Raw genomic sequence first — 23,844 nt, forward strand, 5'->3', positions numbered from 1 at the left:
AATTAACAGGGGGAAGCGTACCGGGTAGAAGAGGAGCGCTCGCAGAGACGGGAGAGAGCTGCGAATAGCGTGCATTAGTTCGACTCTCTCCGCCGCTGACGGTGGCGAAGGATTTAGAAGTGTGGATTCGATGGTGGAGAGGAGTTGTTTTGGGGATGCCATTTCCCAACTTAAAACACTTCAATTAAAACAAAAAATAAGAAGAGGAAGAAGAAGATGAAGAAGAAGAAGTGAGGAAATAAAAATAAAAAAGAAAATGCTTTTTTTAAGCTCCGGAGCTAGCTAGTGTCTTGATGTTCTTCTTCTACGTCGAAAATAAAAGGCCAAACAAAAAAAACGAAAAGCCTGCATTCCGAAACCCTACTTCAAGTGCCTTTAGGCGCGCAATTAAAATCTCCTTGGGCTTAATTTTGGGCCTCATTTTGAAAATCCCTCTTTGGACCACACTACGCCCATGGACTATAATTGATATGTCATCACCTTCTCATTGCAAGTAACGAAACCAAGACACCATGTGATCAATGCTAGCTTGATGTTGCAGCGACGAGCCACAATATTGAAATAATTGAAAAAATAGAATTATGAAATAAAATTAATTGAACTAATTAACTAAACTAAAAAAGCTTAACAAAATCAAACCAAATTAGTTAAAAAAATATAAAATAATTTATCCAGAAAATTAAACCAAACCGAAACCAACCTGATCGTAAAACCCATTAGAAAACCCAAAGAAAAAACCAAAAAAAAATATATATTTTTTAATGTAAAATAATTGAACCAAAATCGAACTAAACTAAAATTGATGGGTTGGGTTTTGGTTTTTAATATAAAATAACCAAATTAAACTAAAATCAGTCAATGAGAATTGGTTTTGGTTTGGATTCGGGTTCAGTTTTGATTTTATTTTTTATATTTTAAAAAATTTTAGTTTAGTTATTTTCATATGTAAAAATCAAACTAAACAAAAAATGATCACCATTAGCTGCAAGTTGAATTTTTAAGTAAAAAAATTAATATATAGGTTTATTTTATGTGTTTTTTAATAACATATAAAAACAAATTAAAGGATAAAAATAAAAATAAAAATATTCAATTAAAAATATAAAAATATATATAATATAATTAGAGTTAATCAAATTTGTGAATAAGATTATAACACTCCATTGGATTTTTAAAAAATATAATTCTAAACCTTTTTTATTTAATTATATGCTAAGTGCATGATACTTTTTTATACCGAACACAACTTTTTTTTCCTTAAAAAAATAGGGATTATGTGTTGGACTAGAAAAAATAACCTTGGTTTTTTAAAAGTTTAATAAAAAATTAGTTTTTTAAGTCAAGTAAAACAGCAACTTAAAAAATCAAGAGATGATTTTTTTATTATTTTAATAGGTTGAAGATACATCAAATTAAAAAATTAAAAAATCAAGCTATACACTAAATTAAATAATATTCTTATAAAAACCATCATAAAAAATGTTAAAAATCATTATTTTTAAAAAAATAGGACAACAAGAAAAATTATTAAAAAATCAAAATTAAATAATGAAATTATAAAAAAAAAATACAAAAACAAAATCAATAAACACAAAAATAAAACCTAAACACGCAAGGCTCACCTAAATGGCTTGGCATGTTAGGGCTTAAAAAAACCACCTGGACCAGCTTAATTTATTTTATTTAAGGGACAAACAATGTATCATGTTTTTCGCATCAAATTTTAACTATCTTAGTAATTAAAAAATTAAAAGAGATGTTTTTTTACCCTAAATTTTTTTTTTTACCTAAACACTCCAAGCACCTTAATAAAACTTATTCATGATCTTAAAAACTAAAAAGGCATAAAAAACTCAAAAATCAATATGAAATTAAAAATCCTACAAAACTCATTCATAGTTATTAGCACTAATGCACAAGCCCCTATACCCCAAGCGCCTGGGTCTGCTAGATCCACTCACCTGGGGTATGGCAAGCCATACTAAATATAGGGTGCGTGGGTCTAATAACCATGTTAAATCTAAGGTATTTGAATTTGACAATCATGCCAAATCAAAATGTTTTGAGTCTAGCAATCACGTGTGACTTGACGAATAATAAATAAATAGAAAAATTATGTATTTTAGTTGTCAAGAGAAAGAAAAGAAAGAAAAACACAAATAATTAATCATCGGTAGCAATTCAACCATTATTTATCTGCACGAGCCACACCATATAAAAAAGAATACGATTGAGCATCCAGTAAGATAATAAATGACTAGATTTGGCCACTAAAAAGCATCACACGTGTTTTTTTAATGGTGCAAGCGACTGTCGTTCACTGTGAAAAAAAAAACCAAATAAACATTTCATGAAAAGATAAAATATTAAAAGTTAAATTACTATTATAATCCAAAGTAAATGGGACATTGCTATATAGTGATTTCTCCATATTATTTAGTTTTTGTTATAATAAAAAAATATTTTTAAATAAAAAAACATGAACACTATAAACTAGTTTTCCAAGCTTGGAGAAAACTTGTCATTAGTTTTATCTATAAAATCAAATAATACTTAATATTAATATATTTTATTTTTTACAATATGTTCCATTCTTGGTTAGATAAATAACTTTCTAGTTATCATTATGCACAACAATCATCTAACAGATTAATATTATCATCTAAACCTTTAAACTATAAACCTTCTTTCAATGCTCTTGTCAACGCCATATACCTAGCTTTTACTATACACAAGACAATAACGGATTACAAAATTACTTTTAAACTAAATTTTTTTATATGGGCATAAAGATAATCTAATAGCAAGGATTGATTTTCCCAAGCCGTAAAAAATAAACAAACAGTTTTTATTTAATCATATTTTTTAATATATAGTTTTCAAAACCACAAAAACTGAATTAATTAGTTTCATTAAACTATAGGACGATTTATAATTAAGTAGTTTCATTAAACCAAAAGCTAGGATTGATTTTCCCCTGCACCAAACCTTTTTTTTAAAAAAAAAAAACAAAACAAAACGGTTTTCCGTAGGTTTTAAAATGGGTCGAATATTTGAACGAGCCTAAGGCCGAGTATTTGCCGAGGGAAAGGAATTAAAATGGGCCTCGGGCAGCTCTTACTTCTTAACAAATCTCAGATCAAGTATTTTTTTAGGCCGAATATTTGCCGAGGGAAAGGATGATTTCCCTGATGTGATTGGAGCTTTTTTTAAAAAAAAATTATTTTTATAAAAATTAAAATATATATTGGTAAGAAAGTGAAAATTTAAATTACAAAGAAAAAATTATGTGTTTTTAGCAAAAATTCTTTTTTTTATTCATGTATTTTTTTAACAACATGATTTTTAAATAAAAACTAAATATCATTAAAATAAATATTCTTAAAAATTTCCAATGATTTTAATTAAATAAAAAAGAATATATATTTTCAATAAAAATTATCGTTTCCTATTCATATATTTGTTTGTTATGAAAATATTTTTTTAATAATAAATATTATTTTTAATAAAAAACATGAATTGTTATTTTTTAAGAGACTATGTAAAAAATAAAAAATAATTGATTTGATAAAATTAACTAAAAAACTAGCAATTAAAGAATAAGGATTTTTTTTTCTCATAAGGAACATTTTTTAAAAAAAAAATTGCAGGTTCATATATAATTATTTTTAAAATAATTGCTTATTTTATCATCTAGAGCTCTAATCTTATTTTAACTATAATACAACTGAGTAAGTTTTAAAAAACTATTTTAATAATTTTATCTTAAAATAAAAAATCCAATCACCTCTAATACCAAAAAACCAGGGTTCTAGTTCTTGAATCCTTTGAATACAATCTTAATGTATTCTTCATCCAAAAACAAATAAAAGGCATCGCATAAATCACAATAACCCTATTTTTAACTCACAAAGCACTGTTTAATTAATATAAAAACTAAAAATCAAACTCAATAAAAAACAATTTTTTAGATTCCAATTTACTTTTTTCAAATGGTAAAATGCTAAAACCATTTGCTTCGAATTCCTTTTTTGAAGAGAAAATATAACTCCAGGATCTATATTTTTTTGTAGTCGGTCGGTGGCTGATCCAGAGCTCTTCTCTCCTCTATTTTTTGGCGACTTTCTTACTTTTATGTCAATTCATAGGGATTAGAATGTGAGAAAAATAAAATTTAGAATTGAAATGTAAACCCCAAAAACAGCAGGACCATATATATAATTTTTGAAAATTGCCGAAACGTATATTTTACTCCATAAAAAAACGTGCATCGTTCAATAAAGGAGTAAAATCCTAACATAATGATCATACATAGATTCTCTGTTTATTCATGCTGCTCAGCAAAGCACCAGTACAGGCTTGGCATGTCACGGACAGCTCTTGAGATGAGTTATATATGGTTTTCAAAGCAAAACAGATATAGATTAACTAAACAACGCTTTTACACTAAACAGAGGTAAAAGGTTTAATGTGATTTGAAAGAAAACACAGCGTTATCGATCAGACTCAGGTTTTGGTCCCTAAAGTTTTACAAAATAGAAATATTATCGAAGAACTTACAATAGAAAATGTAATGCAGTAATTGTTCTTAGAAAACAGTATGCAATTTCGTATAAGCTCAGGTTTCACCTGGCAAAAGGGGATCTCTAGGTAGCGACTTCTTCCGTTTTCCTGTTAGAACGGAAACAGACCAGTACAGAAAACCTGCCAAGAAAAAGCTAAAAAACCAAGCATTATTGTAGATGACCACGAAAGTCTCTGGAATAGTAGAAACAACTCCAACATTCTGCAGGAAACCTGGTATTACTGGCAAAATCCCAGCAATAAGAGCTGCCATTGCGGCCAAATTATAACCCCCTGAATAATAGTATGCCCCATAAGGACTCAAAGAATACAAGTCATTGACACTCAAATCAGTCTTTCGAATAAGATAATAATCTGCTAAAACTATGCCCCCGATTGGGCCCAAGAGAGCTGAGTAGCCAACTAGCCAAGTATATACAAAACTCTCGCTTGATTGTAGAAGCCTCCAAGGCTGAAAAGCAATACCAAGCAATGCAGTTAAAAGAGCACCTCTCCTAAATGTGAACTTTGAAGGGCTAAGATTTACAAGTGCATTGGCAGGTGCTACAACATTGGCAGCAATGTTTGTTGTGATGGTGGCTAGGCTAATTCCAAAGATAGCTAAGATCATTGTTGTGAGCCCTCCGATTCGCTCGAGGAGTTGGATTGGACTAGATATCACATGGCCAAAAATCACTTTGGTAGATAAGGTGACAGCTAGGCCAACAAATGTAAATGCTCCCATGAAAATTGGAAGACCAGCATGGCCAATAATCTGATCAGTTTGGCTCTTGGCATATCGAGTAAAATCTGGAATGTTAAGTGCAAGAGTAGCCCAAAAACTTATATTTGCGGTAAGCGAAGGAAAGAACAGAGCCCAAAACTCAGATGAAGATAACCTAGAGGAAATAGAGAGCATGTAACCAAAACCACCGGCTTTCACATAAGCCCAAATGAGCAAACAAGAAGTTAGTATGATTAAAATGGGAGCAGAGAACTTCTCAAGCTCTCTAATTCCATCCATTCCCTTCCAAACTATAGCCAATTGAGCTACCCAGAAAACAATAAAGCAAGCAAATTCTAATGGAGAAGTGCCAAGCCAAGGTAAGAACTGAGAACACGAAGAATTTTCTTTGATGAATTGTGGTAGAAGAATGAAAATTGCCTCACCACCAATCCAAGTCTCGATACCATACCAGCCACAACCAACCAATGCTCTAAGTAGAGTAGGAATGTGCGCACCGCGAATTCCAAAAGAAGATCTTGCCAAGACCGGGAAAGAGATGCCGTAACGTGTGCCTGGATGACCTGTTAAGATTAATGGGACTAGCAGGATTATGTTGGCAGCAACAACTGTCGCAATTCCTTGCCACCATGCCATGCCAAGGTCAACAAGACTACCTGCCAGGTAATATGACGGCACACCCACAGCAAGACCAATCCATAGACTAGCCATTTCCCAGCCGGAACATGTCCGTTCAGCAGGTGTTGTTGGTTTGAGATCATCATTCGTAAGTGTTGGATCGGGCTCGAATTGGTCAACTTTTGGATCATTTCTCGAGGATTGGCTTGATGCCATTGGGGTCAACCTGGAGTATCTTCTTGCTGAAAGGAAAGGGTGAACTTGCTTTTGGATATGTGTTGCATTTAGTTTTGTGGTCAAGGATAGATAAGGTCTTGAGTTTTTGGTGATTAAAGAGGTGGAAGAGAGGTGGGGATGGAGATGGAGGCTGAAACATTTGGACAACATGATATTTTCCACTAAAAAGATTCAGATGGGGGTTTCTGAGGTGTAGAATCTATGGTATCTGTAGAGATAGGAAGGTGTGGTTGGTGTTGTCACTCTCATTTTGTCTCCTACAGCGTAATCAGAGACTTGTTCCAATGACTAGATGGGGCACGTGCGACTTCTCTTTCTTGGATCGTGAGCAAATGACAGATCATGATGCCAACTCTTTCAATTTTGTAACAGTGCTTCCCTAGCGTACGGGGACAACTTTTTAAAATTTATTTTTTATTTATTTATACAATAAAAATAAATAAATATTTATAGAAAAAAATATTTTCTTTTTGTTAAAAATTCATTTTTAATCATGTATTTTTTATTAGTAGCAATTAGAAAAAATAACATATTTGAAAAAATTATGATTAATTTAACTAAAAAGAAAAAATGTATATTTTAATAAAAAATTTCATTTTCTTGTTCATGTATTTAGTTTTCAATTTTTTTCAATTTTTTCAAATAAAAATCTTTTTTGACTGCATGTTCAAAGGAAACATCATTTTCATTAAACTTTTCTCTCCAAAAAGAATATTTTGGTGGCCGAAAAACAACAAACCAAATATTTTATCTTTCATTTGACTTGTTTTGATGATTTTCTCTCTTTTTTCTTAATATAAAAATATAAAATGTAAAAAAAAAAAACAAAGTTTAGAATCAAAACATAAAATTAAATAAAAAACCAAAAAAAAATTAAAAACTTTAGGAATCTTGCCATAATTATCCACACCCCATGATTAGTAAAATGATAAAAAGGCTGTTTTTTTTTTAAATTATATGTTTAAATGTTATTTTATAACATCAAGTTTTAATTTAAATTAGGATGCTTCTCATAATCGTTAATATAACATAGCATATAAATTAAAATAAATAATAAAACTTAAAATCATGCAAATATAGAAAGATTGAATTAAGAATAAATAAATAAACGTAATCATACAATTTTTCAATTAGTAAAAAAAAAAAAAGGGGACCGGCTTAGTTGCATTTTAGCATTCCACGATATAGCCAAGTCTCACTCTACAAGAACTGCAATAGTAAAAATACCTCCTCATTTAGTGTTTTATAATAATAATAATTTCTTGGAATATCTGAAGAGAAATTACTTGTCACAGTGAAAATTATATATGGTCCTAAACTAAAACAGACTAGAAGACTTTTCCTTTTCTTTTTTTCATTAATATTATTGCCCAGTTATTTGAGATTTATTGCAATGCATGTTTAGAGAAATGCTTTAATTTTAAGTGGGGTTTGAATTATTGATTTATGCGATTAGAAGTAATCAATTAGGGTTGGTTTCTTAATCCTTATACAAAGTAACTTGCTATATACTATTATTATTATTCATAATTGTCTCATTACTTTAAAATTATCTATAAACTAATTGTTGTGTCCCTTAGATTAATGTTTCATTTTGTATTTAATAAAAGATTAACAACAATAAAATAAAAAATTGAAAACGACTCTTAGAGTGGTTAGTTGAGGAACAAATTTTCTTCCTTTTCTATATTCATATTATGCATATGATCATGCATCATTTAAAAATAGCATAGAAACCCAACCTTTCTCTTCTTATTCGGTATTGAAACATGATCGGATCATGGAAACATAGTTTTTTATATGAAATTTCTAGGATTAAAATCATCACATGTCCCTATATCATATTGATTTGATAAAATTAGTCCCTCTAAATATCATATTGTGGTTTCTTAAGTTCCAAATTCAAACTTTTATGACTTTTACTTTGTGGCTGATTTCATAATTTGAGATTTTAAACTTTTTTTTCTTTTTAATAATATACTATTGATCTCATAATAATTAAAATTCAGTAGAACTTTTTTAATATTATTCCGCAGGATATAAAAAGAAAACAATGAAACTAACATATAAACTTAAAGAAAAATAGATATAATTAGCCTATAAATCTTTATTCTAATATCATTTGATGCGAACACAATAGGTAAAAACTCTTGAATACATATGCAAGAAAGACACAACCTAAAAAAAGCTAAAAATCATATTTACATATAGCAAAAACTTAACAATAATTATCAAAATCAAGATACCTAAGTTATTAAAATAAAGATCCCATCTCAATGATTATAAGGAACTGAAAACTAAAAGTACAAGGAAGAACACCATATAAACAAATGATATTTGATAAGATCAAGACAATTCAATAAAAAACCAATATACATAAGCAATCCTCACACAAACACATAAAAGTTTCGAAAAAATTAATAACAATCCAATCTTCTCCTTTTGCTACCAAGTTGTCCTTGTTGAATATAAAAAAAAAACCTTGACAATTAATAAAAAAAAATTTATTGTCGCCTCTACCTTTTGTTACCCAAATAGTAGAATTCCTTAAGCCAATAGATCAACCCCTTCCTTTATATGAATCAAATTAATTAAGGTATGATCATTACATATAGAAATATTGAAGTTTGCCTTAGTGTAAATATTTTGAATTAGCTCATTAGATGCATCCTTAAGTTTCCTGGCCTATGATCTCGTAACTGATTTAATTGACAACTTTAATAAGTCATTTGGTGTAATTAGTTGATTCTTTTTGCTAAGTTAGCATCCTATCCTCTCTCTCAGTAATCCTTATTTTCAAGTTAGCCTCTTATCCTCACCCTTGATTTCTAGCCTTAAGTATTGAAAAAGGACCAAGAATCACACATTAATCCATTCCTCCACATCCTTCTCTCATTCATTCTTAAGGCTAATAGGGTTACCATCTTTTTTTAGTAGCAACCACAACAACTCCTTCTTAGTCTAGAACCAACCTTAAGGTAAGCTCAATCCTTCTTCCTTTTAATTTTTTTTTATTCTTATAGGTTTTACATGTTTTACTATTCAAAATGAAAACAAATTACACTACTCATACATGGTTATTATTAATCTATGCATTTCTATTTTATTTTTTTGGCTTTGTATTCATGTTAACTTCATTTCATAAAACTAGGCTTTCATATTTTTACATATGCATGTTCGTGTCAATATTTATTTTCAAAGAAAAAATCAAAATAACACCATTTTTTTTTGTCAAGTTAGCATCAAGTTTTTTTTCCCTGTTAAAAGTGAGTTTTAACAATTAGGTTAACATATCTTATAATTTTAGAAACCAATATAAGTCTAGTACAATGCTTATAACTTAAAATGAGGTAAATAATAAGTCAACAAGTCACTTTAAAATAGGGACTGATATGGATTCAGCATAGTGTTCTGTCCAACTTTGACCTTGTAAAATATAATAATAATAAGGGTAAAAAATTAAATAATAAAAAAATTATCAAGTTGTGAAATTTTTAATCTATGACGTGAAGCTAGTTAGACAAACATCTATCAACATTACATGACTTACAAAGTAGGCTCAAAAAATAAATTGGACTATTAATGGCAAGCAAGAAATGAATTTAGAAAAAAAACAAAAAAGCATAGCTAAGGTAATATTTTTTTTAAAACAATGCGGTAACAATGATTTTTTAAAAAATATAATCAACTATTTGCTTAAATCTTTAGAACCAATTTATATTTTAGAGTTTTTTTATCTCTTTAAAGAATTAAATGTTGACTTCATTTTTTTTTATATATATTTTTAATCTTGGAGGTCTCATTTATATTGGGTAAGGCAATATTCAAGGCTTATATTTATTTCATGTGGCCTTATGCTAACGAGTAAATGAGAAAAATAATATAAAACATGTATCAATTGTTGTGAAATATTGCAATAGTGATAGAAAGAAAGATTATTTTGAATAGGACTTTTCCTTTTTGTTAGAGAAAGGAAGAATAATTGCTTGAGATATTGATTATGATTCAAGGTGGAAAAAAAAAATAGGAATAGGTTTTATTGGTTTAACTAGGCCTTTTCCTTTTCTTTTCTTTTTAATTATAAAAAAATATAAATATAAAAAAATACAAATATTTTAAATAGGTTTTATTGCTTATTATTTTTCTACATTTCTCTACATTTTCTTTTACATTTGTTATTTTTTTATCATAATATCATCATTGTATGTTATATTTTTATCATCATCATATTTTTTTGTTAGATGGTGTCATTAATGACATTAAAAAAAATAATATATATCGTGCTCCTATAGTATAAAAGTTTTACTGATTTATACTATGATCTCTAATTATTTTTTTTTAAATCTTACTATGGTTTATATATTTTATTTCTTATTAAAAAACATCCTCAATTAAGTTTTTTTTGGTGATCTGTTTTAAAATAAATATAATTCAATTTCTAATTTAATTTCTTTCAATTAAACCCCTATATATCAAATTATGAACCTATATGTTATCCATTTAAAAAATAAAACTTCAATATCAAAATATCTTATCTATTATTATGAGAATTCTCATTTCATTTAATTTTTTCTTTTTTTTTAAAAAAATATTTTTCTAACTTTAACCCTAAGAAAATAAAGTTAAAAAAAAGGGAAAAAGACTAATAATAGATATATGATATTATCATAATGAGTTCTATCTCAAAGTAATAGCTTAGTCCCTAATTTTTTTGATAATCTTCATTTGATTGGATTAATTGATTATGAATATGATTTTTTATTATGATTGATATATCTATTTTAAAGATTTAGGCATAGTTTATAATTTGACATATTGTTGTAAAATATGATGACCAAAAAACTTCCGGTTAAAAAATTTCTTGTGAAATATAAAATACAGAGATCAAAGTGATTTTTGAAAAAAAAAACTTTTAGGATTAAATATTTTTTTTAATTTAAACATTGTTGACTTTTTTTATTCATTCGATGATGTTTTTAATGGCTTTTCTAATAGGCTAAATTCTTAATTGAGAACTAAGTCCTTATTTTAGTTTTTACCTTTCTATATTTTGGTATATTTGAAATCAAGTATATTTGTTACTTTTTCTATGGTTCCCTCCATGATTTTGCATATAAAGCTAATTAAATATCTTAAATACCACCGAAATTAATAATCCCCAGCCTAATTTATTAGTTTTAATTTTTCTTTTCATAAAACTAGTTATGAAATTCAAAACTAAAATAAATAAATTTAAAATTTAATATCATTATTTTAATTCTCCATTCAGAAATCTTGATATTAATTTTCTTAAAAAAATTACTAGCCTAAATACCCTTTCTTCCTTGTCTAAAAAATAAAATATTAATAGTCTTAAAATATATCTTTTCTTTAAGAAAAAAGTGTATCCAAACTTTCTAAATGGTGAATGAAAATTATGATATTAAAATTATTTAAAATTATTTTCTTCTAAAAAATTAAACTTAGTTATGTTAAAGTCATTGAAGTTGAGGATTTTTAAGTTATTTAGTTAGTTTCATATGAAAAATATGGAGGGGTTCTAGAAAAAAATAATATAAAGACTTGATTTCAAAATCTGTGTGAAAGTATGATTGTAGTTGCTTTTGAAAGTTTTTTTATTTAGAAATATAAAAAAATAATATATTTTTTTATTTGTTAAAAATTATTTTGATATCAGCTCATTAAAATTATCTAAAAATATTAATTTAGATAAAGAGAAAAATTAATTTTTTTTAAAACACTTTTAAAATAAAAAAAAAACAGAATCTAAATATATTAAAGCATAAAAAGATAAGAAATGAAATTAAAAGTAATCAAATGATTTTAAGTTTAGAAGAGATTTGAGAACTTTAGCTTTTTTTTAAAAAATTGACATGTAATAAAGGAGTATTGTGCCATCCAATCTAAAGGGAAATATTATCCAAATGGAATACTTATTCTTTCTTTAATTAATATCAATTTATCTCCTTGAGGTTCAAGGCAAATCCAATCTCTCATCGTGGTTTCAATTAATATCCCTCTTGAAGTCTCAATATTGAATCAAATGATAATTTTTTTTAGTCTCTAAACTTTTTAAACTTTTAAAATTTGATGAAATAAAGCCATCTATAAATGATTTGACCAGATAGTTTTTTTTCTTTAATTACAGTTAAAATGATACCATGCACGTTATTTATATTTAAAAATATAAATTTAAAAACCATAAAAATAAAAAAATATATATCAAGCTAAAAACTATACGAAAAAGTAATTCTTAAACCGTGATACTCATTAAAAAATAAATAAATAATCATTTTTTCTCCTTTGATAAGTCAGGCACTGATAAAGTATGATTGTCAGCATTAATTAGTTTTATTAAACATATTATTACTTGATAATTATACCCCAATTGAAACGTAAAAATTTGAAAGTTGTTTTTTTTTGTTTGTTCTCAACATAAACCATATTATAAAAAGTTCAATTTAATCTTATATCTTATATCTTTAAATATAAATGATGTACATGATATCATTTGAATCATTTTAAGAGAATTTTATTTAATCAAAATTTAAAAATTTAGGTATTAAAAAAACAAATTTATCTTACTCTCTTGCTTTGGATAAACTAAAAGGGACACTGATAAATTGAAACTTCAAGAAAGATATATGATATTGAAATAATTGAAATTCCATAGAAAAAATTGGATTCACCTCAAACGAGACCGGAGAAATTATTAATTTCTAATCAATGGATTGTTCTTATCCAAACCCATACAACCTGAGTGAATGGGTTTATGGTTTTATACTGGAGGGCTTTAGTGATGTAGCCTTGTTGTTTATTTTATGTTTTAAAAATATTTTTAAAAAATTTGATTTTTTTATTTTTTTGCTTTAAAATATTTTTTTTTAAAATAACAAAATTATTGTAATATATTTTTAAGTAAAAAATACTTTTAAAAAAATCACAACTATGCTCGTAAACACCATAATATATTTACTGAACTTTAGGTTGTCTAATTTCTAAAGTATTTTTTAATAAAAAATTTATTAAAATAATATTTTTAATATTTGCATATTAAAATAATAATAAAAATATTTTTTTTTTTTTAATTTTTAGAAAGCACTACTTCAATTGGAGGCAGCTTCGGGCTTCTGGAGAGAGACATATTTTCAAATTTCTACAGGTGAAAGGGAATTACAACCGTGTAACATATAACCTGGAAAATCTTGTACTGATATCAAGTCTAAAGGTAAGAGCATTTTGGCAGCAAAAATCAATCAAGAAAGAAGAATGGCTCCGCAAGTTACTCCAAGCCTCCATGTTCGAGTTCAAAGCAAGTCGGCCCAGGGTCCTTTTTAGTCAAGTCAAGAAGGCCACCGCCACACCCTTTGCCCCTTGCTTCGGTTTTGGTTGATTGTACAAGATGGAAGAAACTACACCGTTTTTTTTAATAAAAAAATAAATTCTTTATTATTATTATTATTTTTATAACAGAAAATATAGGCCATATAGGGTGGCCGTCCTCGTGCAAAGGCATTGAATGATTGATTGTGGAAATCATTTCTCCTTTCTCCTCTCTCTTTGTATTATTGTTATTTTTGTGCTAAGTACGATTTTAATGTCCATAATTTGGTTTCAATTTTCAATCACAACTAATTACGCTGTCCTAAATGTCAATCTTTGACCACTCTACTTCAATAGGATTTATATCATTTGAATTTAGCTGGATGATTTACGATGCCATTAACAGTAGAATTCTCCTGAAATATTGCTCGAGGATCTTGCATCGTTGCAGCATTTAAAACCCAGTGTCTGGTATCATCTGCATAAGATAATTATTTGCATCCGCAGCCGGCCGATCAAGGGTGTGTTTGAAAGTGTAATTAAATTGTGTTTTTGAAATATTTTTTGATATTTTACATTGTTTTGATGTTTAAAAATAAAAAATAATATTTTAATATATTTTTAAGTAAAAAATATTTTAAATTTTATATTTTTATTACTCTCGAGTAGACCATGATAAAACGTATGAAGAGTGCTCACATTGCCGGGGATAAAACGTTGATGGACCAGCGATTACAAAGAGAAGACGCCATCTCAACTTTTTGATGCTGGCATTGACGACGACTTCCCAGCATTTTTCACACGTAAAGTTTTTATTTATTTATCGGGGTAAAAGTGTTATCCAAGTCCGTTTATAAATTAAATTCACATCTTTAGTCCCATCAAGGATAAGCTAATAATAACTCATGGAACACAATATCAAGATCCAAGCCCTTCATCCATTCGAACTCTGTAAGACAAATTAGATGGTCGGTCGGGATATGAGATGTCAACTGCTCTTCATGTGCCTATGCTGTCCCTTGTATCCATAGGAGGCTGGAAACAAGCCTCCTCCTCATCATTTCATTTATTAATTAGCCATGGCATGATTATTTACCTACTTTTGTTGAAGCCCTTCATGGGTTCCCCCGTCAAAGGTACCCATCATTCAAGCGTCCATTCTACCTAATTGAGTGGCTCCTCTGGGGCGCCACCAAGAAAAGAGAGCCTAGTTCATCTCCAACCCGTCCTTCTCACCGGCTTAGTTTCCATGGAAAGAGATTTGCACCAAGCAAGAGGGACGAGGGAGAAAGGAGACCGCAAATCAATTCATTGAGCTCTTCAATTTTTGCTGTAAGAAAAGTTGATTTGCTTAAATTATAATAAACAAAGAGAAAGAAAGGTGGTGGTGTTTCTTTATGTGAGCGGCCCATGTGGTTGTGGGCCCAACAAAACTATAAAACGGACTCCACAAAGACTTGCTTTCATTTCTTAATCACAGTGTACACCTTGCAACTATCAATAACAAATGTGAATTATTGCATCTTCACAAGAGAATTTTGTTTGTATGGGACCCAGACCTAAAAGGGAAACTTACTAACCCTTTTGTTTTTTGGGCACCCCAACCAAAAGGGGTACCCTACAATTCTTTAGTTAGGAAAATGACCCCTTGAGAGAGAGTAGTTTGCGCAGGAAATAATGGATTTGATTGAATACACTACTACTCCTACCAGTTTGTATGGACATGAGAGGGAGAATTGGCTAGGACCCAAAGGGTGCCCTATGAGGAATGCCTTTTCTTCTCCTTGCACTTGAAGGAGGTGGAGGAGGCGTGGGCGGGTATATGTCTTGTTGTGAGCCTTCACGCAAGTCTTCTTCCTCTCTGGAAATGCCTTCTCTTCTTCCCATTAATGCCTCATTCTTAGCCTCTAAGGTAAAGCTTGCATCACCATTTCGTTTTACTCCTTCAAGCTAGGTTTTTAAAGATGACGTCAGACAAACAAAACCAGGATATACAAGAAACAAAACCATCCATCCAAAAAAAAAAAAAAAAGAGTTGAATAAGTAATCAATATTATATATGATATCCGATGATAATTAATAATGCTAGACCATATTGTTATTGAAAATCCTATTTTATCATGATGAAAACGGCGACACCGCCGATGGTAGAGGTTTAATTTTGAATGGTAATATACCTAGCCATCATGTATATATGTGCCTATGATGATGATGAATGGTGGGGGTGGTTATGATGGTGATGGTGTGTGTGCGTGTGTGTGGGTGGGTCAGGGCATGGAGGGTGCCAGATGAACAAATTGTAACCACCTGATGAATTGTGAGAAAGTCACACACACGCAGACTGATTAATTTGATAAATGTATGAAGCAACAGATAAATTCATGAAGATTAAGGAAAATACTAACCTTACATCCCAATGAACAAAAACGAAAAGGGTCCAGTAGGCTTCTTCCACAAATTTCACAAATATGAGCAACTCCTTTCCCAGATTTTGGCTGTGGCCTCTCATTGAGAAACAAGACTCTAGCACTGTTTATCACATAGGTCTGAACTCCACTTGTGTCCAATACCTTCTGAATCTCCGAAACCCTCACTACATCATGATATGAAGATCTCCTTATCTGCCCATTGCCAAGGAAACCCAAAAAAAAAAAGGGAAAGGAAAACCCATAAAATGACAAAGCCAGCTTAGACAAACAGGCGGGCGGGCGGGCGGGAGATACAGCCTCATTGTTCTAGCTAGAACCAGATATAGTGCTATAAACAAAAAACAAAAAAAATGGGAAAATGTGAACAAACTGACCTGAACCACTTGATGATCCTTGTGTCTAGAAGAGCGGCAATAGAAGCAAAATGCATCACCTTCACAGTCTAAGCAATACATATTGCATTCACTCCTTGCTGCATCTTCATGTGTCCGGCAGACAGTGAAGAATTGTGTGCTTAGCAATGACTCTAACCATGGCGGTACCAACATTTTATCCTATCAAACAAAATGCCCCACCACCCACCCCACAAGAAATTAGTACAGAACACCCAAAAAAGAAGAAGAAAGAAAGAAAATCGTGAGAGGGAGAGTACTAAATGATCAACATTACCATTTTCAAAGCTGAATTTGCCACATTAATGGGTTTCTCAAAGAAAGAATGTGGTTGTTTTGTCAAGAAGATGACAATGGAGAAGACTAGTTAGCTTAGAGATCAAAATGCAGAAGTATAGAGAGATAGAGAAGGAGAACCTAAAGGACCTGCAACATACAAATCAACAACAAGAACAATGCCTAGACTTGGGGGCAAGACTCATTAACAAATGTGGTAGTGTTGGGAATTGAGCGGATGAGATTAATCGTGGTGGCTGAGGATTGTCTGCAGCCGTTAGATCACATAGACAAGGATGGGTGGGTTTGGCGCTTACGCTACTTTGGATCTTCTTTGCGTCTCTACGTAGGCACAAGGTCGGCCACTTGGCTACGAACGAACCTTGATTAGCTGTTCACACCAAAGATCCCATCCTATGCTTCTGCCAGGTGTTCCAAACATCCACGTGGCATCATCCGGAAGGGCCATACATTGATGAGCCCCGTTTTCCTATTCTGGCTGTTGCCGGGGAATATATCAGGAAATTAACAAATACATCATGTGAAGATTGAGAGAAATTGACTCATGATGATTGCCTTTTTCATTTCATCTACTCAAATTCATGCAACAGTTGTAGTGTTAAATATAAAAATCCTGAAAACATTAAATGGAAATTAAAACAATAATCCCTACTTTAATTTAGAACATTGCCTCGTGCGTGCCTTCTTTATTAAGTGAAAAAAAAATAAAATAAAAATTGAAATCGGTACCATTTTTTCTAGCATGCACACATTCAATCTTATTTTACGTAAATTATTATAAATTTTATTGATCTAAAGATGGTGAACTCGTATTGTATCTATTCCAAGTTTGTTTGATAATGTATAAAGACACGTACGTCATTTTAATATAATCCATTATATAATAAAATAAAATAGGATTATGTAGAACACTTGGGTACATGTAATTTAAAAAAATAATGAAGGTTGTTATTTTAATTATAAAGAAAGAAACATATAATAAGTAAGTGTGTTTTTTAGTTAAAAATACGGGTATGTGCTTTGTTTAAAAAACAAGGAAGTTTCCTTTTAAAATGACATTTACTTGTTTTGCTTTTAGAACGTAGTAGCTATTAACTAAATATTATTTTAAGATAAAAATAAACTAAAAGTAGTTTTTGCTTTAAAATCTAGTTAAGTTTCTTTTCACCTTTTTACAAAGTAATATTTAATTAGTTTAAATAACCGATATTTCCTTCCAAATATTAACCATTGTATCCTTTCATGTTTTATTAAGCAGGAGGATGCCCAAAATTATTAACAATAACTAATTGAGGAGAATAATTTATTGTTCTCCTGCTCGCAAAATATTTTTTTTAATTTTAAATTTATTATTATAATTTTTTAATCTAGATTATGATTTTGGTGAGTTATTTTGGATTTTTTTTTAATCATTTTTGGTGAGTTATTTTGGATTTTTTTTTTATCATTTTTTAGTTGATTTTTTTAAAAAAAATTATCCATAAATATTTGGTTGACTTGGCTAGACTTCATAATTTTTTCTAGTTTATTTTTATAAAGTTATCATGATTTTATTAACTCGGCTTGAATCATGTTGTTTTTTTATGTTTTTTTAATTAATATTTTTTTGAATTTCATCCGTCAATATTAAGTTGATTGATAATTGAACTTTATAATTTATTTTATATCGGGTTATCCCAATCACTTGACTTGGGTTGCATGCTTGGAACGTTAACCAAAGTTTATTCAAGTTGTTTGTTTGTTTTTTTAACTTATTTTAATTGTTTTTTTTATTTTCATTCATCAATATTAGGTTAATTGAAAATTAAATTTTATAATTTATTTTAATTTGTTTTATTTAGAGTTATCTTGATATCATGATTTGGATCTCAAATTTAACAGATTAACATAAGCTAACTTAGATTGATACAACATATTTTCGTCTCAATATTGGGTTGATTGAGATCGAACTTCATATATATATATATATATATATATATATTTACTTGTTTTCTATGAGATTACCATGATTTATATGAGCTTCATAAATATTGAACTTAAATTATGAGTTAGGCGGGTTGACTTAATTTTTTTTCTCTTTTTAGTTGATTTTTCTTTTAATTTTTTCATTTAATATTATATTGATTGAGAATTAGACTTTATAATTTATTTTATTTTATATTTTATAAGATTATTATAGTCTCATGACTTAGATCACGGGTTTAATTAATTAATTTGAGTATTTTTTACTTGGCTATAGAAGAAATATAATTTATTACTTGGCTATAGAAGCAAAATAGAGTTTAATGGTATCTTCGGTTCAGATTCTAAATTCTTTTCTATCAAATTTCAGTGAGCCCGTTATTCATTCTTGCACGAATGAGTGTACATATATAAAACATTATCCATGCGTCTTCTTGAAACTATAACATACCATTGAAAAAAAAAAAAAACCTTAATTACTTACCACCATAATTTAACATATAGAGCTTTTGAAGGGTTCCGATGGAACAAACGCAGGTAGCTTGACCGTCAGGGATCCTTTATGCATAGTTTATTGAATTTAATATAGCTATATAACATCGAGGGAAAAAAAAAGATAAAGAAAGAGACGGATCGAGAGAGATGAAGATAGGGTTGCCGTTGCCGGCGCAAAATGGTGCTCGGTGGTCTCCAGCATGTCAAGAATATTGCAATCCTAAATAATGTTTTACGAGACAGAAAGATTCTGAATTCCTATTAATATTCAAATATAATGATGTTGATTAGTGGTGGTGTGACCTCGCCAAACACAAAGTCTAAAACATCCATGAGTTGGATTATCAATTAATAATATTCCTATAGATTTTTAATTAGATCTTTATGAATCATTTTGTATGAATTTTTTCCAACCTCGCAGTATCAAAGCTCCCCAGTAATATATGATCTAGTTATATATACTTGTTAGGCTTGAAATTAAGGGGTTAAGAGGCTAGCTCACCACTGTTCTTGTTATATATAAATAAATAAATGATCAAGCTATTTCTTGAACTTCTATAAAAACTAATTATATTGTGTTAATTATATTTAATTATCGTGTACAATGTGGCTAAACTTAAAAAACACTGCATCGAGATTATTGTTTTTTAAAATTATTCTTTTTGTAATATTTTAAGTTTTTTTTTTCTATTTAACTATTTTTTTTTTGAAATAAGGCGGTAGTGTGACAAAGAAGATTCTAAATTCTTTATGCAATTAAATGACAGCACGATAATTTTAAGTAAGAATGTTTATTTTTAGTTCGGTTTAGTTTTTACTGTGAAAAATAATTAAATTATTTTAAAAAAATTAAAATTAGTTTAAATTGATTGTTTCGATTCAATTATTTTAGAATAAAAATCAAAACTCAATAGACTGATTTTGATTTGGTTATTTTATATTAAAAATTAAAAACTATATTGTTTTATGGTTTTTTTTTGTAATTTTCTATAGGTTTGGTTTCGGTTTAACTTGGTTTTTTTTTTCTATTTGACTTAGTTTTTTCGATTTGATTTTTTATTAATTTTGGTTTGGTTTGATTTTTCTATTTCGGGCTTATACAACCAAAACTAAGCTGGTAGGTTTTTTAAAAATATTTAATCAGTTTAATTGTATTTTTTTATTGTTCAATTTTTTTAATTATTTTTTTAAATTTTCTCAGTTTAATCAATACATTCATAATTCCAGGCTTGCACTTATATATACTTAATAATGTAAAACTATTCAATAAAAAAATAATATTGTGGAGCAATTAACAAGTATCCAGAAATTATTATTTTTTATAATTAAAAATTCTTTCTATTGTTTTACTTGTTATCATCAATACATATACATTTTCTCATGAAATATATAAAATTATTAATATACAAACTCGATATTTTCTCTTTAATAATTTTCAGTGACAAGAAGAAGGGAAAGGAAGGCAGTTGAATGAGCAATAACAAGTCCAAAATTCACTCAACCCAAAACCTTAATTTAATAGATTAGACCCTCGTAAAATAGATTTATTTTATTAGTCGTATGAGGACAAGACCTGTACAAACTTCATCATTTTCCTCCAGCTAATTTATTTATAAAGAAAAATAGAAATGGTTAGATTTAGCTCCAAATACCCTAAAAATATTTAATTATTCACTAACAAAGTAACTGGATTTTTTTACTTGACAAAAAAATTTAAAAAAATTAAAAAAATACTACTTTTTCTTGATTTATTATTTGGAAATGTGATACAAACTATATTTTATAAAAAAATTTAATTTTTTTATATATTTTAGATCGATTTGATATAGTAATTTTAAAAATTATTTTAAAAAAATTATTTTAATATAAAAAATATTTTAAAAAAAAACAATAATTATACTTTCAAATATCTCATCCAAAGCCGTTTTACGGAGGAGAGACTCAATTCTGGGAAATGTTCAGTCTTTTGTACAATTGATGTTGTGGCAATTTACTTCAGGGACTACTTTTCGTTTTTTAGTAAGTGGTTTGATCCATAGAATCAGAAGGGAAAGGTCAGCCCAGGCCTGCTGACTTTAGTCAGGTGTGACAGCAATAATAAAAAAAATTAAGTTGAAATTGTTTTCATCACAATAATGTAAATAATGTGGCGGTGGTGTTTTTAAATAAGGATAATAATAAATTGGGTTCCTGTAATTTTATCTTGAATCATTCCAGCACCATGACACGTGTGGTACAAGTTTCCTCCCTCTCGCATTAGAATAAACGTCCTCGCTGTCATGATAGCCTGTATATTAGGTAAGCAAAAGATTCTATCCCGTATTAGAAGGGAAAGAAATTTTGTTGTATTTTATACACCAAATGTTGCTGAAAAAGAAAATTTGGAGGGAACACCAAATTATATATATAGCACTTGGCATTCGCATTATGAAAAATAAATAATTTTTATTTTCATAATTAATTATGCATAATATTTTTTTCAAGTTATTTAGTTAATTTAACTGAAAAACTATATTTTAAATTCTATAAATATATTAATCTATAGAGGTATGTCTTTAAAATTCTATAAACATATTTGTCTTAAAAAATATTATTTTTTATAAATATTAATTTATATTGCTAGAAATCAATTAAAAAACCATTTTTTTCTATGCAAATCTTTTGACTGTGTTTATTAGAAAAAAAATGATTAAAAAACTTGTTGTTTTTAAGTTTCATGATTTTATTATATCCTAAAAATATATTAATTTAATCCTAAAAAAATATAAAAGGAGCAGTTAATATTTTAAAAATAATAATTTTCACGCCTTTTGCTAGACCCACCTAGCTAACACTCCCGTGTACACAAGTGTCATCTAACACTCCCGTGTACACAAGTGTCATTGTACTAGGATGACATCTGAAAAAACAAAAATCCTACAGTTTTGAAAAGGGAAAGTAAAATGTAGCAAAAAATCCACTATTGAGGACAGTTTGTTTGTGTAATTTAAAAATATATTTTTTAAAAATTTCATTTTTAATTTTTTTATATTTTAAATTAATATTTTTTTATATTTTTAGATCATTTTAGTGCACTCATTTTAAAAATATTTTTTTTATATTTTTAAATAAAAATAATTTAAAAATTACAACCACACTCCTAAATTGTACAAATTATATGTCCTGAATATTTGATTCGATTAAAATATTATTGATTTTTATTAATTTAAATAATTGAATTTTAAGTTTTAATATCTATTTTTATTTTTTCTGGAAAAGCTAACTATTATCTTTTTAAAGTTGTAGTCTTATTTTTTAGAGTTTATTTAGTATTATGATAGTAGTTATTTTTTAAATTATTTTTAAATTAAAAATATATTAAAATAATATATTTTTGACATAGACACATCAAAATAATTCAAAAATATAAAAAAATTAAAACAAAGAAAAATAATATAAAAATATTTTTTAAACCCTTTTAAAACACAAAAACAAATAATATTTTAGACATAACAATACTGGAAAAAAAATGAAAATATCTTATTAAATTCACCAATGCAAATTAGTGATGTTTATTATTTTGATCTTATCTTACAAAATATGTTTACTATTTTGATCTTATTAAATTCACCAATGCAAATTAGTCATTTTTAAAAAATATGGATTGATGTTTAATAAGTTTTTTCTTCAAGAGACTGAATACAGTAAATTTATAAGAGAATCATAGTAAACAAGTAAGCATATTTTTAGCCATAATCCAAAAAAATAAAATATATAGTTAAATGCTAAATATATGATCTTATCTTAAAAAAAATTCTATTTTAAATGCTAAAATTAAAAAAACTTCAACTCCATATAAAGAAAATATTTTTTTTACATGACAATAAAAAAAATATGTCAATAATAATATGTAAAGTTAACTCTATCCAATTCATAAATAGATTAAAACATTAATATAATTTTTTAAATCAAGTATCTCACTTTTGTATTATATGTCTATTTAAACCTCAAATAATGATTGGAGTGCTTAATTTTTTACACGACTTTCTCAAATTTATTGTCTTCAATTTTTTTATATAGGTGCATAAAAATGAATGATTCATGAGTTTTTTTTTTTATTGCTTAATGGAAACTTACTTTATAATCATTATAATTTTTTACTTGAAAAAATGCTTATGGTGCAAAAAACATGTTTTGTCCGAATAAAAAAGAAATACATGAATAAAAAAATTTAAGTTTTTGATTTAAAATATACATTTTATATTTTTAGTTCATATCATTACTGTTTTTTTTTTATAAATATTCTTTCTGTTGTTACTTTTTTATTTAATGAATTATGTTGCTAATAAAAAATATTTTTGATCAAAGTAAAATAAATTAAAAGAATAAAAAAAGATAATTTCGATAAATAATATTTCCCCTATAATTTTATTTTTTAGTTTTTCATAAATATTTATTTTTATTATTGTATAATTAAATAAGATTTTCTTTTTTAAAAAATTCCCCTATATGAGAGCAATATCGCTAGGGACACAGTGACTGAAGGAAGTTGATTCCAATAAGGGCAGGAGGAAATTATTGTCCCCAAAGGCCCAAACCTCTTGCTTCGATTCTTTGCTTGCCCCTTCCCTTTTTTTTCACTCCTCCGTTTCCTTGGGTGATGAATTCACTAAATGTTATATAACGTGCATTTATGATTAATTATTTTTCAGCTAGCTAGTTTAATTTTTAAAATTTTAAAATTTAAACTAATTGTGGAGTTAGCAATTACTGCTGTTAATCTCTCTAGTTTTACAGCATGAGT

General features: G+C 28.0%; 3 protein-coding genes across 4 annotated transcripts in view; all 3 read right to left on the reverse strand.

The window, feature by feature from the left end:
• EMB3142 (nuclear pore complex protein (DUF3414)) overlaps positions 1 to 353 on the reverse strand; it is a 31,164-nt gene extending 30,811 nt beyond the window's left edge. For both annotated transcript variants that reach the window (XM_011020535.1, XM_011020534.1), the window contains exon 1: positions 22 to 353. In XM_011020535.1, coding sequence (XP_011018837.1) covers positions 22 to 162 — 141 coding nt within the window. In that variant the 5' untranslated portion in view covers positions 163 to 353. The remainder of the gene's footprint in view (positions 1 to 21) is intronic.
• Positions 354 to 4,294: 3,941 nt separating this feature from the next.
• Positions 4,295 to 6,416, reverse strand: NCS1 (permease, cytosine/purines, uracil, thiamine, allantoin family protein). The gene has a single exon (XM_011020536.1). The coding sequence runs from the start codon at positions 6,311 to 6,313 to the stop codon at positions 4,619 to 4,621; it is 1,695 nt and encodes a 564-aa protein (XP_011018838.1). The 5' UTR covers positions 6,314 to 6,416; the 3' UTR covers positions 4,295 to 4,618.
• An 8,506-nt stretch (positions 6,417 to 14,922) lies between these two features.
• On the reverse strand, positions 14,923 to 16,781 carry LOC105121757 (uncharacterized). The gene is made up of 4 exons (XM_011020537.1): positions 16,585 to 16,781; positions 16,290 to 16,469; positions 15,892 to 16,107; positions 14,923 to 15,436 (listed from the first exon to the last, which is right to left on the reverse strand). The coding sequence occupies exons 1-4, from the start codon at positions 16,585 to 16,587 to the stop codon at positions 15,227 to 15,229; spliced, it is 609 nt and encodes a 202-aa protein (XP_011018839.1). The 5' UTR covers positions 16,588 to 16,781; the 3' UTR covers positions 14,923 to 15,226.
• Between the last annotated feature and the right edge of the window lie 7,063 nt (positions 16,782 to 23,844).

The sequence above is a fragment of the Populus euphratica genome, unplaced genomic scaffold (genome assembly GCF_000495115.2).
Source record: "Populus euphratica unplaced genomic scaffold, PopEup_1.0 scaffold46.1, whole genome shotgun sequence".
Taxonomy (NCBI): Eukaryota; Viridiplantae; Streptophyta; class Magnoliopsida; order Malpighiales; family Salicaceae; genus Populus; species Populus euphratica.